The sequence below is a fragment of the Falco cherrug genome, chromosome 7 (genome assembly GCF_023634085.1).
Source record: "Falco cherrug isolate bFalChe1 chromosome 7, bFalChe1.pri, whole genome shotgun sequence".
NCBI lineage: Eukaryota > Metazoa > Chordata > Aves > Falconiformes > Falconidae > Falco > Falco cherrug.
In genome coordinates this window covers 72,733,867-72,752,920 of record NC_073703.1, presented here as the reverse complement: position 1 = coordinate 72,752,920, position 19,054 = coordinate 72,733,867, and the positions used below count along the sequence as shown (strand labels likewise).

Sequence of the window (19,054 nt, the reverse complement as noted above, 5' to 3'; positions counted from 1 at the left end):
GGACCAGCAAATTTATTAAAATCTTGTAAATTGCACACCAGTGACAAAATAGACAGTGTTTCAAACTCCTGTTGGTGTCCTCTGGCACAGATCACAGCCAAATTCTCAAGCACCAGAGCAGATGCAGTTTTAGGGGAGCTTTGCACTTCTAATAATCTGTCAGAAAATGACAGTATTTATCTAATCCTCACAAAGAATATAAAAAGAAAACCAATACAAGGACAGGAAAATTCTCTGTTTCTACAATATTTTTCTAAACACTAACTCTTAGCATATTGTGTTCAGTACATGGAAGCTGGCAGGGAAGAGAGTGTGAAAAATAAAGGTTTACCAGGGAGACTTGTAAGCACCAAACACCCTTTGTTCTGCTAGTATAGCTGAGATTGCCTTTTCCTTGGGAAGAAAAAGCTGCCTCTGTCTTCTAATGCTGACCATAGCAAGTATGAAACAGAATATTGTTACCTATTAAAGCATAAAGGAAACTGTAGTCGAAAAAATCAAGGTCACTTCGCAAACCTCTGCACATGCTAATTCAGGCTGCTTTTTTCTTCTTCTTCTTTTGTTTTCAGAGGAGGGAGGAGCTGGAAGTTGAGTTTCTGTTGGAGAGCATGTGAGTAAAGGCCCATTATTATGGGAGTATCAGTGCAGGGAAACCTTCTGTACACCCTGTATCACCTTAAAAGCCAGATTCACCCCTTTTCCAAACTTTATGTGTGCACAGCAAATCATTGTAAGAAAGGAAAATGCTATGACGTGGAAGATGAGTTAAGAATTTTTAATTATGTGAATTTCTCTTACAGTTTATATTTTACTTAGTTCAGAGTTGGTTTTCTGGGGCTGGTAAATCCCACCACAGTAAGTCTGTAGATTTTCTGGAGAGTGTTCTCTGGGCAGCTGATGGCTGAAGAGAATGTTGCTCCCCTATCTGCAACATACCTGTGCTATCAAGGCCATTACAGGCACTTTCTAGGTGCCTTATTGCAATTGAATCATTTCTGCTAGGTACTTATCTGGCATCTCATGAAAAGAGAGCACACTTCTACAAACAATATGAAGAAGCAAATAAAATTAAAAAAAAAAGAGAGAGAGAGAGGAAAAAACGTGTCCTGTTCAGGACAGTATTGAGATTATATTGTTTATAAAGTACATATTATTTGTTTTTGTTTTCTAGCCGGGGCCCTCCTGAAACCATCATCACAAATGGGGCAATAGTGGTAAAATATTATTTGCTTTGTTCTCTTGTGGTCTTTCCCACGTCATTTCTTACTTTAGCTGACCGTGATGGCAGTGAGGGAAACATTGCAAATCTTTGTTCTTTAGTGATACTCCTTCTTATAGGAGCTTTATCTCTGAGGAGGCTGGCATGATCTTAGGGGAGCCTTCAGACTATGAAGGTATTTAACACAGCACCATCTTTCCACGTGACGATGAAGTTAATGCTCATTTTCACGGGGTCTGACAGAAGGCTGCAATGCAGTTAGCCCCCACGTTCAAGCAGTGACCCTTCCTACAGTGACCCTTCCAGTATCTGCCAGCACTGGTGGTGAGATGGCTGGGGGACTAATCCAATTCTTTGTCCCCATCATGTCTATTCCAGTGTCGTGAAGTAGCCTGCTTGGAAGTTCATTTGGACAGCAGGATGAAAAAGAAGCATTTTTCAGGTAAGCTTATTCATTCTTTCATAGAATATTAGTAATTTTACTCTCCCTAAGAATGCCTAGAAATTGCATCATCCAAATATTAAGGCTTTAACTGACCACATCTAAGGCAATCTGTGAAAAATTTGCAGTAGGGAACACCACCAGTACTGCAGCAGGTGTAGGTTCAGGGTTCTGACTTCATGTTGGACTAGAAGCAACATCAGACGCTTGTGCAGAAGGTGTCTAAACCCCAGGCTGAGATCCTGAAAACCTCTGCTGTAGTTCTGCTAAAGCTCAAAGAGGCTTGCTGCCTTGGGCACAATAGCCTTAATTCTCCTCAGGATCTCTGATGGTTCAACTCCTGCACATGCTCAGAAACACCTCATTTGTTGCAGGGGTCAGCCAGTCAGCAGCTGGCTCCCGTCTGTCTCTGATCAAGATCCAGAATCTAGAAGTTCCTCTGCCCACATCCCTTGAGGGACTGGATGTGGTAGGCAATCTCGGAGTGTGTGTAACACACTGGCAGGATTGGCTGATCTCTTTATATAAATAAACAGGGTCATCCGCTGCAGAGTCAGATCTTCAGGGGACTGAGAACTTCTCTTGCTCATTATTTGGCCTGGGACGAGGACAATTTACAGTGTAAAGTACCTGGTTACATTCATTGTGTCATGATGCAACCATGATGCAAATGTGGCCATCTGCAGTTCAGTCCCATTCACGTCACATTCCCATCCTGCTGCTTGCTCAGCCCATTACAAAGATGCAGCTGCCCATAATGTTTGGGTCTTGGGTCACTTTCAGAAGATGGCTTTCCAAATACAAAGGAAGAGGAAAAGGGGTTTGCTCAAAGCTACTTTTTGCTGCTTTTGGTCCCCTCTTTCTCTCCTTTTTGCAATGAGAAGTAACTTTTTGTGTGCATTTTATCTCATTGTTTTAGGGAATGAGCTAACATTTACAGTGAAAGGATCCTTTGAAGAAACCCAGAGAATTTCAGTGGGCTGTGCCTCCCACTCCCCTCTCCCAGATCCCACCTTCTTCCATTACGCCAAATACAAGCAGCCCTCCCTGGATATCGCACTCACAAAGAAGAGGAGGCTTCCCACCCTTGTATGTTGTCCCAGGACACGGTAGACAACACAGGCAGTTCTATGACCTGACCTTTATGTGTGAGTAGGTAGCCAGAGGAGAATATTTCTGTCTTTAACCAAAAAGCACTCCATGCTCCTTTTCAGTGTGCTTGTGTGCCATGCGGAGCGAGGAGGAGGTGCAGCGTCCCCCTGACTCTCCCTCTGAAGTCACTCCCCTCTGAGGGGGAAGCGGTCAGTGAGGTGAGTGTCCGCTGGCTGTGGGAAACCCTTTGCAAGCTTTTAAAAACTGTTGCTGGTTCTCGAGAAGCGGGAAAGGAAGATCACTTCTCTTTGTACGCAGCCACTTGTTTCCTAACTTCCCTTGCATCTAGGGCGGTGCGTAATGAAGCAAATTATTTGGAGCAAAATAAAATGGGACATCTGGGGGAGAAGGAGGAAAAAGAAAAATCTCTAAGCCATTGCTTGTGCTCCTTCTATTGCCCATGCCCTTAGCCAGGCTGGAGGCCACCAGGTGCTGCCGGGACAGAGGGATGAGGCTGCAGCCTGGCACGCTGCTGCAGGAGAAGCAGCATGGCACGCTTACAGTCAGCCTCTCTGGCTTCCCCTGCTGCCTCGGGCCGCTGTCCAAGGAACTGCGGTGTCAAGGCCCCTGTTTAGTGGTGGCCCCTGCCAGGGGAGTGAGGTGTGGGACCGCAGCTCTTCTGTTATTTATTTGTGTGGCTAAGTGGTGCTGACACAAGCTACGCAAGCCTTATGGCAGGGAGAAGGTGCAGACTCTAGGGGATAATACCAAAGCCTTAGTTCATTAAATCAGCGCACGTCTCTGAGTAGTAATGAAGCACTGAGAGGAGAGTCTATGTCCCAGCCTCAGTTTCCAGAGATTCAGAGCTTTGTGGATGTAATGATGACCAGAAAGAGCCATGTCTCATTCTGAGCGGGGGGAAAAGAACCGTTTTAAACGACGTATAAATATTCATAATTTTACCTCTTTAATTTTCAGCACAGAAAATTTGATTTGCACTTTAAGGTGAAAAAATGGTAAGATGCCTTATTTGTCTTCCTTCTGTGTTTTTCCCTCAGTTCTTCGAGTTTGGGTAGGTGTCAGTCAAGTTCCAATCCCTTTGCTGCTGCCTGCATCCTGAATGCTGGCTCATCCTCGCTTCAGACTCTAAAATAAAACAGACTTAGTACACATCACAGAGATTTTCAGCAGCTGTGAGTTTATGTAATGGGTCTATACAATGCTTTAAGAAAACCCACTTTTCTATTGATATCTCATGGCAATCAAAATTATGTACTAAGGGCCACTGTAGACACTCTTTGATACCTCTACAAATTATTGCCAAATGCAGATTTTCAATAAAAGGAGCATTTCAAAATTAAATGAAAGAAACCTTTCTGTTTCCCAAAGTGAGAGGAAAAAACCTAAAAGATCAAAGTCAGAGTGCCTGGCCACGCTAGGATATAAAAAATTGAAATAATAAATGTATTTACATTTATTTTTTAATGTCTACTCAAAGAGATAAATGCAACTTAACTCAATCAAGTGATTTCTTATTTCCAAACCAAGGAAATATATCGTGTATTTTGAGATATGGTTAAAGCTTTGGTAAAATTTGTAAGATTAATTTGTTATACTACGTAACATACTGTAAGAGAAGTCCTCTTCCCTTAGAAAAGCAGGTGCATCTTCTGTTGTGCGGTTTATTTTCAGTAAATACGCTATGAGACATGCATACAGTTTATAGCTGTCATTTAAAAACTTCTTCCTGACCGCAGCTGAGAAAGAATTCATAGCAGCTTTGAAACTGCAGCTGTAGTGCTTATAGATATCCATAAGGGACTGTGCCTACCCACGCACACAAAAAGCATCGCAAGGCGGAAGGCCACAGCTTAGGGCTGCAGCTGGCAGGTAGGGCGGCAGTCTGGGCAGCCTTTCGGGGGCCGCTTCACAGCCCTGCCTGCCCACTGCAGGCCCTCACCTCTGTCTGAACGGGGGAAGTTCTGTTGCTTGTAGCTGTATGTTACTGCAAGCACCTTTGGCAAGGAGAAAAAAAAAAATGAATAAAAAGAAACCCTGTCAGTCCAAAGGAAGATGTTCTGTTGTTCTCCAGGAACAAACTAAAACATTTCATCTCTTCCTGCTTTGCTTTACATAGTGATGGTGAAGGCACGTCTGTTCATGAAGTAGAAGCAATTAAAATGCTGAATTAGGCTATAAGCATGATGCGAGATACCTGACCCTCTGTTCCAGCCAGGATGACCTCGATGTACGCCTGGGGTTCGACCTGTGCGCCCAGGAGCGGGACTTCATTCACAAGAGGAAGAAGGTGGTTGCGGCGGCTCTGAAGGACATTCTGCAGCTGGAGGAGGGCTTGCAGGATGACGAGGTATCCGAGGCGTAATTATTCTCTGTTTTCCCTGCAGTTGACCGTCAAAATGTGGCATTTCTGTTCAATTCCTGGTTTCCGGGAAGCAGCGTGGAGTTTCACGCGCGAGCTGCGGCTGTCTTGTCTCTGCTCTGGCGGTGGGGCTGAGGTGGGGGGCCCTCACACCCATCCCCTCAGGGGCAGCGGCACCCGTACTTCCCTGCAGAACAGTCTCCCTACAGTCTCCTGGTGATTTGCACACGAACTCACCTCAGTGCGTGGTAGCTAGCCGTCTTTACAGTCAATGGAGCCAACTCACATTTAAGGATTAATCCTTCCTGCAAGACTACCAGACCCTGGATTTCTGTGTCATCACAGGAAGAAATAAATTGCGCCTCACTTGCAAGCCCAGTGTTGTACTTATGCGCAGGGTAGGGTGTGCGAGTGTGGCTTCTCCCTCCCTCCAGCAACTGTAAAAGGGATGGTGTCACCCGCTCTGGTCTCAGGGGATCTGAACTAGTCTGTGCTCTGAAACCCATGTCACGATACCTCTAGCATGGCCTGCGAAACAACTATGCAATAGTAGAAATTTACTTTGGCTAACTTCATTTAACAGAGGGGTTACTACTACTCAAATGGAAACTGTGAGACAGCACCTATGTTTTCTGGTCTGTTGCACCTCACAAAATTCCAGTTTGGATGGCAGGAGGTAACATTGCTGGTCTGTGTTACTGGTTTTGCAATAGAGCACTGAAAACGTGACGTGTGAGATGATGGATTTCATGTCCTAATGCTCAGCTGCTTGACAGAGGAACATGAAGCATTTCTTGCTTCTTCTACACCACAATATTAATTCAGATTTTTCTTCTCCTTGCAGACTGGTGCCATGCAGCATCTTTGTTACTTTATCAGTGCTGTAACTTTCTCTTTTCTAATCAAGCATGTGTCTGACCCTTCTCAGACCATGTCACTAAACACATGTATTTTGGGTTTGAACAGGTACCTGTGGTGGCAATCATGACAACAGGTGGTGGAACCAGAGCTCTGACAGCCATGTACGCCCACCTTCTCAGTGTGCAGGAAATTAATGTCTTGGACTGTGTCTCATATATCACTGGTTTATCCGGTACAACATGGTAAGATCAAAATAAGCAAAATCTTCATAGGAATTTTCTATGTGTGATGTACAAGAAGTGATCTGAAGAGTGATATCATCTTCACTATCAAGAAAGGGCTTTCTTTTTCTGCTGTAGTTTTTTTATTATTTCCTTCACTGGGTATTTGCCCACATTTAGAATTAACTCAGTCCTGATTAAATATGTGGATGGTACCACAAACACATGACTTTTCACATAAATCAAGGCATGATACGCAAACCTCTGTAACTTCCCGAAGCTCTGTCTCAGAACTCATGTTTCTTTATGGTTTTGTTGTTGTGGTTTGTTTTGGTTTTTTAGGACCATGTCAAACTTGTATGGAGATCCTGATTGGTCCCAAAAGGATCTTAAGGAAACACTCAATGATGCCCGAAAGCATGTGCTCAAAAATAAGTTATTTACTTGTTTTGCCCCCGATTGTCTGAAATACTATTTGAAAGAGTTGTGCCAGAGGGAACGGGAAGGACATCAGATATGTTTCACGGATCTGTGGGGACTCATAATTGAAACCATGTTACATGAAAAGGTATGATAGCAGCGCCTTTCTCTTCAGATTTGAATATTTAGTGAATATAGTGGTGAGGGAAAGAGTAAATAAAAAAATGCTAGAGACTGGAAAGGACCTCTGGAGGTCATCTTGACTAACAGCCCTGCTCAGGCAGGATCAGTTAGAGCTGGCTGCCCTGAGCCATGGGCTTTGAGTATCGGCACAGGTGAAGACTTCACAACTTCTGTGGGCAGCATATGCCAGTGTTTGACCACCCTTACAGAAAAGGGTTTTTTTGCTTGTTTGCTTGTTTGTTTTTCAGGTAGATGCCTAAAGCATGTGCCTCAGCAGTGTCGTTCATGGTGTTTGTTGGCTGCATTATGCTGCATTATGCATTGTCAGAGCCCAGGCTTAGATGAAGCGGGAGGCTCTCTGTGTCATCTGTCTGTCCTCAGCTACTGTCCTTCTTCAAAACAGGAGGACTGCCATAAGCTCACAGATCAGCAGCAGGCATTAAATCAAGGTCAGAATCCCCTGCCCATCTACCTCTCTCTCAATGTGAAGGATAAAATCAGCGACCAGGATTTTAGAGGTAATAACACTCCAGAGTTGCACATAACATTTAATCCCAATAGGGGTCAATTTAGAATTAAGTAAAGAAACCAATTCAATGCGCAGCTACTCTAAAAGGCTAATCCACCTCAGATCAGAAATTAAAATACTTAATTTTTTGAGGGCCTTAGTGTATTCGGCTTATTCAGGATCAGAAGCAGGATGATGGAGGATGTTACTATGAAATTCCCTGGTATGCATTTCTGTAGAAAGCTTCAGAAATCTAAAGCTTGTAGAGAAATTTAGATATAAGAGGGCAATTCACTCTTCACGTTCACCACTGTGAAAGGTACAGTGAAAAGGTACCTGCTTGCAAAGTATGTTAGTTAGAAACCAGCCAATGTCACAGGTTTCACTCAACTAATTTGTGCCTCTGCTGCCATCACCAGTCTGTCTTGTGCTTTTTCCTTCAGAATGGGTGGAATTCACCCCTTATGAGGTAGGATTCCCGAAATACGGCGCCTTCATTCGCGCAGAAGATTTTGGCAGTGAGTTCTTCATGGGTCGCCTGATGAAGAAGATCCCAGAATCCAGAATCTGCTTTTTGGAAGGTGATTTGCTCCAGGCGACTGCACTGTAATGTAATAGAATATAATCTGCTCCTGTGCAAACCCCTCTTGTGCAACGAAACTGTTAGTCTGTTTTTTATCTTAGAGCAGTACATGGTAAAATATTAGGACTGATAACAGGTCACTACCTGCAGGATTTTTAATTTTCTCTGCAATTTTATTCAGGAGAACAGATTTATTTGATTTCATATATGGTTATACTTACTGACATGAGGCCTTTGAAATACTTCTGTGTTTTTGTCAGCAACAAAAGTTGTGTAATGTTGCCGCTAAGTTAAATCATCAGTCTCTTCTGCAACCTGGGTCTCTAAAATACAGCCTTTTATCTACAATGTTCCTAACCCTGACTAATCCTCCAGGATAACACTTCCATTTCGGAGTGCAAATGGGTCATGATATCTACTTTTCTCCCCTCTTGTGTATGAACAGTAAAAGCAGTACGGAAATCGTTTTCCTGCTGTGAAAGTGATCTCTTGCCTCATTGTTCTTCCCGCTTCCCACCAACTGCATAAAGGAAGTTTCTGGGGGTGTTTGAGAAGTCAGGACTTCTTGCTTGTGTGGAGATGTCACTACAGCTAGTGGTGAGGTGTAAAGAAGCAAATCAGAATCTTTCTGTCCCTGGCTGCAGTGTCAAACAAGGTACCCAGGGCTCCCCTCCTGTGGTCAGAAAGGTCACCAGCCCCCTGCCTATACCCCCCGGTACCCTCCTCCTGCCTCCTCTAGAGCAATGCTGGGACCGTTCTGCCCCATCCCTGCTGGTGACCCAGCGTCCCCTCACTCCAGGGACACAGCTACCCGAAAGGTGTCGGCGGGTGCCTTTGCACGCCAGCCCCCGAGCAGCGCAGGGCTGACCCCAGGTCCTGCCGCTCCTTCCCGCATGGCCCAGCCGTCTGGGCTGGGGGCTGCAGCCTCGTCGCTCACTCCCTTCCTCCAGGCTGGTTGTGCAGGGGGGGCTCAGGAGGGCACAGCTGCACACCTATCATGCCAGCAGTGGTGTGCTGTCAGCCTCAGAGCCTGCGGACCTGTGATGATCTGGACAGCCATCAACTTTGCAATATCTGGTAGGGGAAGAGCTTGAAAATGCAACCCAGATATGCCCTAAACCCTAAAAAAAATTCAAAAGGCAAATGAAGAGTCCTACATTTACACTTTCTGTTTTCAAAACTTTTAAGTCAGCTCCCCCATTCTAAGGGATCTTAGTGTATGAATCTTGAATGTTTTGTGGTTGACAGTCCTGCATGATAACTGCATACCTGTAACAGGATTGTGTTAGAAATAAATAAGCCCTTTAGAATTACAAAGGCCGGGGATTTGGGGAATAACAAATGCTGAGGACAAGAGGAAAATGTTAAGGTGAACTTGGCAAAATGTTATGTGCCACATAAGAAAAATGAACGTGTTGAGAGATGTATTGAAAATACTACTGGCCCTCCTAATATATGCCAATAAATTAGATTCTTTATATATATGATGGATTCATACACTGATTTATAAAGACAGTCCCTTGTATTTGTGCACTAAGATAATGTAATGAATAAGGTTTGCTAGAGAATGCAGAAGGTGCTAAAGGCCATTGTGAATGAAAACGCTTCCATGCCTTTACCAGTTTACTTTATGTCAAATATTTCCTATGCTGCAGGGATCTGGAGCAGTGTATTTTCCTTGAATCTTATGGATGCCTGGTATATATCCGTTCATTCAGAAGACTTCTGGCACAAATGGACCCGAGACAAAATTACTGACATAGGTGGGTTATTCTTATGCCATTACATTTTTTTTTTATTATTATTTTCTTTGCAGCCGCTGACCCCCACCCCCTGAATTTTTCAAAGCTATTGTGGAATTTCCTCTTTAGGGTTTTCTGTAATCCATGTGGAAACCAGGAGGACGTTTTTGCTGTGTATCACAGTATAGCAGTCGTTTCAGTTGTGGGATAAAAAAATCCATGGGATTTGTCACAGGAAAAAAAAGAGAGTGTCCCTCATATGAGCCATTTTCAGAGCACAAGAGTAAAACTGGAGAAAAATATCCCTGCAGAGTGGGAGAGGCTGGAAACCTCCCCTAGCAATCCACAGCCTTCAGTTCCTCTCTTGGAAATTAGAACATGGCATGAGGCTTCACAGAAGCAAGAGCAAACACCATCCTTGCATCTCTGGAGTTTACAAAGCGTGGATCCAAACTTCACTACTATAGGAAGCCGTTCCAAAGGAGTCATAAAGAAGAGGTCTGCAAAACATGCCAATAAATTAAGAAAGATCTGCAGGGTGGAATTTCAAGGAGAAATGCACATGACGGACGCACTACAGAGAAAAAAGATGAGAAGGAAGAGAAATTTAGCAAAAGAGTGATTTATTTTATCTTGCACTTGCAGGAGGTAGTTTCTGATTGCTAAAACAAGGAGCTTGCGTTTGTTAGGGAGTGACATTAATTAGGTTTGTGTGGCTGAGAGATTGCGTTTGTGTGTCTTTTTATGTGTGTGGCTGAGAAACTAACACAGATAACAAAGGAAGACTGGTTAAGTGCAGGATCTTGTAGTAGGTAAAATCATAGAAAAGCAAAGACGTTTATAGGAGGTGAGATGGACTCTTTCACAGTACAAACAAGGCCTTTACCATTGCGGAGTGAGAATAAGAAATGGATTTTTCAAAGCTTAGCTGAAAAATTGTGAGATTTGTGGAGCTCCTGGAAATAAAGAGAAAGAAATCCAAGTTTTGCCAGGTGTTAAAACAAATTATGATTGTACAGATTGACATCAACAATGAAACCACATATAAGAACAGTTTTTCTTTCTTCTGCAGATGATGAAACCCTGTTCCGTCCAAGGCCAAATGAGCTGGATACTCGAGTGGTTTGCCCCCCTGACAGCTTCTCAGACGTTTTCCGAGATGTTGCCATGTTACGTCCAGCAGCTTCAGAAATCCACAACTTTCTGAAGGGCCTCCAGATGAACAACAACTACCTAGAGAGCGAGTTTTCCAAATGGAAAGGTATGGTAATAGCACCCTGCTTTTAGTTCTTTTTCAAACCATTCTTGTGAAAAAGAAACAATGCTTAGGTGATTATCGAGCTGACTGCCTTTTTGTTCTGCTCCCATTCTCTCATAATATTTGAAACTGTTTGTCACTGAAAGCTGAAATTAGGTAGCTGAGAGGCTTCAAAAATAAGTTCTTTAAAATTTCATGAAGTCTAGCATCCAGTAGATGAGAAACCCTGACTAGCTGGCCCGGGTGTGTCTGCTGCTGTGCCAGCCAGCCGGCACACTTGTGCGTGGTGGCGTTGGTGCCACCGGCACTGTCTCTTTCCCAGCCAGTACTCAAGGATGTGGCAGGGAGCCTGGTTTCATGTTACCTCTTTACTTGTAGGTAAGATATAACCTTTGTAACAGTATTCCCTGTTACCCAGTTTGGGAACTTGTGTTCAGCCTGGTACCACCTCTTCCGGGTACCTTAGCTACGTGCTTGTTCTCGTTGCGTGCGAGGCAGAAAAGATCTTTAGTCTTTAGCATGTTGAGAGAGTGAGGTGCCATTTTAATTTTTTCTATGTTAAAAGAAAAAAGCCAAAAAACCCAGACCTGATCAGTCACACACAAAACCAGGGAAGGGGATTAACTATTCTCCTGAGCCTCAAGTTAGTCCCTCTTAATTAGAAGAAAACCAAATAAATTATGGAGTAAGTAACAAAAAGAGGAAGCTAGACGAGGAACGGAGAAATGGCTGAACTGCAGCCATCAGCTATATAGGTAGGCTTAAGAATCAGGAAAAGCTGAATTCTCTTTCTGTTAACAACTGACTGTGCTCAGCACCTCTCTTGCATCGAGCACTTCCTCTGAAAAAAAAATAATACTTCTTTTCTAGACTGTGAGCTTGACTCTCAGCCCAGCCGCCTGACAGTAGCAACAGACTACCTCATCCTGATTGATACTGCATTTGCCTTTGCCACCAGTTACCCACCCCTTCTGAGACCAGAAAGGAAAGTGGATGTCATTTTGCATTTCAACTACAGTTCAGGTTCCCAGACAGGGGTGAGCCTTGTGCATGCACGCGTCTTTGAGTTCTCTGCTTCATCTCTGAGTTCCCAGAGTGACTGATCCTCTACTCATAGAAACTTTTTTGCCCAGTGTCTGGGAAGTGTAAATGAACTAACAGTTTAACAGGGTCATGTATCTTTATTGAACAGTACAAGTGCTATCAGGAAGTAAGAATGTAGTAGACTGAGTCTGCCTGTTTTTATGGGTTTATGTGTTTTAGCTGTTTTGAAGGCAGGCAGATACAGAGTGAATGAAGCTAAATGCATTTAAAAATTGTCCAAGACTTCTCGGTGCAATCATAGCTATTCTTATGCATGGGAAAATGTACGTTCAGGACAATATAACTGTAACAATAGGAGAGTTTTATGCAGAAGACCAGATATGCAAATTAATGCAAGAACAGTTTGTATTTAGGAATTTTAAAATCCTTAGGAATGAAAAGTTGTCTAAAGACAGCATTTTTAATATCCAAATGTGGGATGTGGATTTTCAGACAGGCATGTGGACCCAGATCCATCCCACTTAACTCTGGCCCTCCCCATCTTGGTTCTATATGCATTCTGGCCTAAGCTGGATATGTGCCATAATCTGTCAAAGTGGGTCCTTACCCCAAAAACATTCCTTCTAAATTTGGTCAAATGAGAAGTGCTTCTGGTATTTACGTTCTAATGTTTTCTTTTCTTTTGTTTTCTTGTTGTGGCAACCAGCCCCTGAAGGAAGCCTCTAAATACTTTGCAAAACAGGGAATCCCTTTCCCTAGGAAGGTGCCAGATGATCAGGAAACCCCACACTTGAAGGAGTGCTATATTGTCGGTGACAAGGAGAGCCCAGAAACACCTATTGTGGTATTTTTCCCTCTAGTAAATGACACCTTCAGGGACTACAAAGCGCCTGGTAAGTTTACAGTTACCCATCATGTAACAGAGGCAGCAGCCACCCTCTTTCTCCTTTACACTGTGCAATATCTGTTCTTCAGATCATGCTGTAAACACATTCAGACTCTTTTTTGCTTAGATCTGAACCATATCAAGAAGCTTAGAATATGTCATTTTTCCCAGACAGCAGAGCAGCAGCTGAGTCAGCCTTTGGCATATATGCCCCTCTTCAGATTTTTTTTTTTTTTATTTTATTGTCTTTTCATAGGTAGATTGTAGAGTTTACTGATGAAACATATATTCTGTTTATCTGCAGTGGCAGAAATTAGCAGGGATATTTCCTCTCATACTTGTCATTCTTTCCTGTTAGAGAATGCTCTGGGGAATCTGAGGATTTCATAGTTTAAAATAATTTCCAGGCTTACAGCTAGGCAGATAACCTTGAAAACAAAAGTGTGAACTAGCGAAGTGATGAAAATATAGCACTGAGCCATGCTGACAGTTTCTATTCACTTCAGTGAGTCCTACTTTGAACTTTAAAAAGTGTTTCAAAAGCAACATTACCAGTCACTTCAAAACAGATAGAATTTTAAGTCCTGGTACCATATCCCACACCACAATACTACCTCTGTTGGTGCCAAAAATCTCAGTTACTTCTCCAGATGATAAAATTCCTAACTCATGCTGTGAGAACACTTATTTTTCAATCACTTCAAAGCGCCACAGTATACTGAAAACCAAAAGTGCTAGGCTGGTATATGGTACATTAAGTTTAACAACAGAACAAATGCAGAAACTATTGTCCCAATTGCATTCTTTTCCTTTTTTTTTTTTTTAAAGCGAGTCATAAAAAAATCTATGGTACTTTTGCTTTGTAGATATTCTGGATTTAGTTCATTGCACGTCTGAGGTATCCGACTGGGGTTTTGAACAGGATTCAAATAGTCTAAGAGTATTTACGCAGGTACACACACCAGTCTATTCCAGATCTTACCACAGATCAGATAACAGAAAGGTTGGTTTCTGCAGTTCCTTTTGTAGAAAGAATTAGAGAAATGAGAAGAGGAGAAAGAATTAGAATAGGAACTAAGAATTAGCTTTTGTACCGCTCTTCTGTACTGCTCTGTGAGGGAGTTGGCCTCCCCTCTCCCCCTCAATAATTTCCAGAATCTGGGCTGTCATGTCTAACTCAATTATCTAAGATCAGGTGTACATCAGGTGATGTGCAGATGCTACATGTCAACATAAATTATCAGGGAATCCAAAAAGGGGTGTTACCAGATATGTAGACGATGTATATGAAGATCTGCATGATACCTACGTGTTACATACACTTGAGGCAAGCCTGTGCTGCCCAACCGGTTCAGCTGGTAGCTGCCAGCTGAGACTGAACACAGAAAGAAGGGGCCCTTGTTGGGTGCTCACAGGTGAAGTGTCGCCTGAGCTGATGTGGAAGAACTTGGCCCATGCAGGTTTTTGGGAGGGTTGCTACCTCACTGCTGAGACCTGACCTCCACAGCAGCGGGATGGATGCTGCAGAAAGTCCTGGGAGGCTGGGAATGGGTGTCTTCCCTTTGTCAATGACAGGCAGAGATCATCTTAATTTATAGTGCTTCAGTACCGTGCCCTGGCCCAGATGTAAATTGTACAGCATGCACTTTAGTTCAATCGCATGGACGGGTGGTTTTTCCTTAGCAGCTCATCCATCAGCTTGTTCAGCAAAGGGAATTTAGAGCCTGGACAGTAAATGAGCAAAACTGACACATGCAAACTGGGTTACTTCTGCAGTGGTCAGACTATTCCATGACCAAGTAGAAGGGATTCTCTGTGTGAGGCTCAGACTGCTCTAGGAGAGCCTGCTTCAGCAGGGGTTGGACTGGATGGTCTCCAGAGACCCCTTCCCACCCCAACCAGTCTGCGAGTCTCTGACTGCTTCACTTGAGTGGTACCAGTTCCTTGTCACTCTGTCTGCAAAGCCAGAGGAGTGCATCTATCAGACTTGGAGAGACCATTGGAGTAAAACCAGAATCTTTTGATCAGTGTTGTTAGATCAACGTTGCTACAGAAGATTCCCCAAATGCATGCGGTCCTGTCAGTAAGAGACGGTGACTTTTCCCGGTGCCTGCTCCCCTGCTTTGGTACAGGTGGTGCAAGTGTCTGTGACTGGGGGGGGTGATTGCACCCTGTGGTAGCACCCTCTTGCCGATGTGATGGTCTCACTGAAGGCTGATAGAAAAACTCTCTTGTCTCTGATGCTTTCTAATCTGTGATGAGGAAGGATCGTTATATTTCCTGCCTGTGTTAACCGGTGTTTCTACCCCTGGCAGTATTATCTACCGTTTCTGGCTTGTTACTGCTCTCTTTACCTCATGCCAGCTGTTAAAAAGTCAAGGGGTCTGTGGGGGGAGGATAGGGAAGGAAAAAATATGCATGAGCCATGTCAGGCTGTCCTGGTTTCAGCTCAGATAAAGTTAATTTTCTTCCTAGTAGCTGGTAAAGTGCTGCGTTTTGGGTGTAGTATGAGAATAATGTTGGTGACATATTGATGGTTTAGTTATTGCTAAGTAGCATTTATACTAAGTCAGGGGCTTTTCAGCTTCTTGTGTCCTGCCAGTGAGCAGGCTGGGGGCACAGGGAGCTGGGAGGGGACACTAGCGGGACAGCCCACCCCAACTGGCCGGAAGGATATCCCATATCATATGACACCGTGCTCAGCATATGAACTGGGGGGAAAGCTGGCCAGGGGCTGCTGCTTGGGAGCTGGCTGGGCATCAGTCAGCAAGTGGTGAGCAATTGCGTTGTGCATCGCTTGTTTTGTATATTCTAATTCTTCTTTTTATTGTTGTTATCACCATCGTTATTATTTTCTTCTTATTCTGTCCCATTAAACTATCTCAACCTGTGAGTTTTCCCACTTTTCTGATTCTCTTCTGCATCCTGCTGTGGGGGTGGGGAGCAGGTGAGCGGCTGCGTGGGGCAGAGTTGCTGGCTGGGTTTAAACCATGACATAGACATATAGGCCAGCACAGAGCAGCGGATCTCCACATCTTCAGCTTTCTGGCCAAGGGGCGGGTTCCTCAGGTTTCTTTTATCAGCCAAAGGCATATACTGGAGTCTAGGAATCTGCAGAATCTAACCAAATGAATTGACCTCTTCCCTTCCAAGAACCTGTTTATTCTACATACGGACAGGTAGATGCAAGTTGAGCCTGCCTATACGCTGTGTCTTGTCAGTGCAGAGCCGAGCAAAAACCCATACGGCCAAGCGGGCGGCTTACGCTCTCCCAAGTGCAGGCAGAGTGCTTGCTTTGCAGAGTTCAGGAAGGCGAGTTTGCCTGCTGTACACTGAGTATATCACGGAAAACATAGCCTTAGCTCAGAGGGTGCGTGTCGCACCTATGGAGTTTAGCCTACAGGTGTATTTTCACCAAGCCAGTAAGTGGCAGTGTGTCTAAAATGGCAGCTGAATCGGAGCCACTCACGGTGCCACTGTCCAGAGCAGATGGCCAGGCCCAAGCTGAGATCAACTATTACTTAAAATCACAGGTGACTTATGAAGATCCTAGAAAAGCAAGTTAGGAGGTGTGTTTTACACCTTCTGTGTCTATAAATGTGTTGAGGTTTGTGATTCCCAGGATAAGAGTCAGATATTTTTTCACCCTGTACCAACAACCTACCATGGAGGTCCCCTGCATGTGATAGCCTGCAAATAAAGTTCTGTACTAGCTTTGGATCTGGCTTCTGCTGTGAAATGAATTAGAATAAATGAGTTTATTGAATTTGTCTTCAGATCATAAGATGGGATGGATCTAATATTTCCAGAGATGACACTTGTGGAACTATATGCCTAAGTATTTTGCCTGGATCTGTGATATAAGTGTTGATTATCCTGGGATGATGAAATGGGCATGAAAAGTTCTTCCAGTATCCCTGCCAAATCTTAGTGATTCAGGGAATATCAGGTTCACTCTCACTGTTGAGGTTACACAAAGCCCATAGTTTTTTGTAGTAGTAGGTAGCTCAAGGAAATTACCATAAATATGTGGGCCATCTGCTTCTGGGCTATGTCTAGATAATGACTCTGCGAAGTCTCTCGGTTTAGATGATAGCATCTAGTTGTTTAGGTCTGTTTTCTGTATTTTTGCATAATTCTTCCCAGTAGGAACCAAGACTTGATGTAGCAGACTGTGCTAGAGCAAGTGCCAGATGGTGCTGGGTGAAAGAATACTTCAGGCTGCTGAGAAGGCAGGTGTACTTTTGGGAAGCTGGAATCACTGAAATACATGGATTTTCAGGAGCCTGTTCTCTGAAGGCATGAAAGGACAGTAGTGAGGAAAATAACAGGATGCAGAGTTGAAGCTGGAAGGCACAGAAAGTGGCAGTGGCTTCAGGCCCCTTGCCCAGAAAGAAACCATGCTGCCATGAGGTCCTTGCTGCTATGGGAGAAGGAGAGGAAAGAAAGAGTGACTCCTGTTCCCTTGCACCTTGGCTAGAAATGCAGGGTGCTGTGATGGCTGGAGAGAGCAGCAAGGCAGAGGCTGGGGCTGGGGAAGGGTCAGTGCTGAGCGGGACCTGGAGACCAACCATGCCGGAAGCTTGCTCCGGGGCTCTAGGAGAAGGCAGGGAGTCTCACCCTGCTGTGCTCAAAAAGAGGAGCTACTCTGCTTGTGTTGATATTTCCAGGAGTACCCGGGACCCCCTTACTCGTCCCACCACCACTAGCTGCACCCCCTGCTGCCAACCAAATACCGCAGCAGTCGGACACCTGTGGAGGGAAGATTTTGGGTTGTGATCTGCTACCTGTGTGTGCCTGAGAAACACCCAGGCCCCACTGCTTTTTGCAAGTTAACTAAGTCATTGTTTGTCGTTGTTTGTCCCTTAGGTGTGAAACGTAGTCCCTCGGAGATGGCAGAGGGTGACGTTGATGTTGCCAATACCTGTGGTCCATATTACATTAACAATCTGAGTTATTCAGAGGAAGACTTTGACAAACTGGTGAACCTAAGTTACTACAATGTCCAGAACAATAAAGATTTGATCCTCCAGGCCTTGTGTACTGCTGTGGAGCGGAAAAAGCAGCATAAGAAAGAGCAACCACTGCAAAAAATACCTGTCAGGGATGGTGTATATGTGTCTGATAGAGAGGGAACCCAGCATTTGACTGACTGCCCAGCACCAGGGAATATGAAATAAAATATCTATGAGTCCTGTTAATGAAGAAAAAAATAAAAAGGAATTTGATTAGGAAGTGAAGAAAAGCCAAAGAATGCTAAAGGTAGCACTTCATCATAGAAAATGCTAAAGCCTGTCTGTCAGTGAAGGGAATAAACACAAAACCCCAGAGCTCTTCCTTAATGAACTAATGTGTTTCCCTCGTTGACAACCTCAGGAGCATGGCTAGGTGAGGCTGTGCTCTGCTCGTGCTTGCAGAAGTGACCTTTCAGGCCAAGGCCAAGATCTGTGGACAAGGAAGCATGAGGAAGTTTACAGAGACTGTGTTTCTGCTCTACCTGTGCTATAAAAAGAGGATTGTCAGCCCAGAAATGCAGCAGAGAACAAAATCCATTGTCTTTAAAACAACATCAAGGAGCCCATTTGTGAACTAAGAAGTCTTTATATGAATGTAAATAAATATTAAACTATATATATTAAAACACTTTTGGAGTCAGAGTTACAGCAAATAAATACTTTTCACAGAAAATACATTTTAATCCATTTCTCTTAAGTGCTTCTTCCTCTACTAGCAAGACAATTAAAGGCAGACTTATTTCATAGCTGCTGAAAAATTACTGAAGAAATTACACCTGCTCCCGACCTAGATGTGAACTGCCCCAGGATCCTGGGACCCCTTGAGTTTAGGATTACATTTAAGATGCATCTCTACAAGAACTGACTCGTGCTAGTTTATTCTATTAAGCTGCACTTAAATGTTGTTGGTACATACCAAAGGCTTAACGCTTTAAAGCTGTCAAGTCTGTTGCATCTGAAAAGACACAAACCCCACAGACAAAGCAGTTCTAAAACTGTATATTCTAATATCATTCATCCAAATGTGATTTTTTAACTTGGAGTGGAGTATTGCACCTGAAGTTAGTGGAACATTAGCTTTCAACTTTCTGGTGCTTTGGTCCTTTCGAGTAAGCCCTCTGTGTTTTTGACAGATGGGATCCCGAGTCTTTTTTTATTCTTTTTCTAAATTAACTTTTATTTGATGCAATTTATTTATTT

General features: G+C 43.7%; 1 protein-coding gene across 1 annotated transcript in view; it reads left to right on the top strand.

Moving 5' to 3' along the window:
* LOC102057637 (cytosolic phospholipase A2 epsilon) overlaps positions 1 to 18,418 on the top strand; it is a 40,870-nt gene extending 22,452 nt beyond the window's left edge. The window contains 16 exon segments of the mRNA XM_055717033.1: positions 570 to 610; positions 1,172 to 1,214; positions 1,598 to 1,661; positions 2,581 to 2,750; positions 2,876 to 2,971; positions 3,732 to 3,769; positions 4,986 to 5,121; positions 6,100 to 6,236; positions 6,558 to 6,783; positions 7,222 to 7,336; positions 7,770 to 7,907; positions 9,565 to 9,672; positions 10,724 to 10,912; positions 11,780 to 11,946; positions 12,660 to 12,846; positions 17,709 to 18,418. Coding sequence (XP_055573008.1) covers positions 570 to 610; positions 1,172 to 1,214; positions 1,598 to 1,661; positions 2,581 to 2,750; positions 2,876 to 2,971; positions 3,732 to 3,769; positions 4,986 to 5,121; positions 6,100 to 6,236; positions 6,558 to 6,783; positions 7,222 to 7,336; positions 7,770 to 7,907; positions 9,565 to 9,672; positions 10,724 to 10,912; positions 11,780 to 11,946; positions 12,660 to 12,846; positions 17,709 to 18,019 — 2,166 coding nt within the window. The 3' untranslated portion in view covers positions 18,020 to 18,418.
* Positions 18,419 to 19,054: the final 636 nt, after the last annotated feature.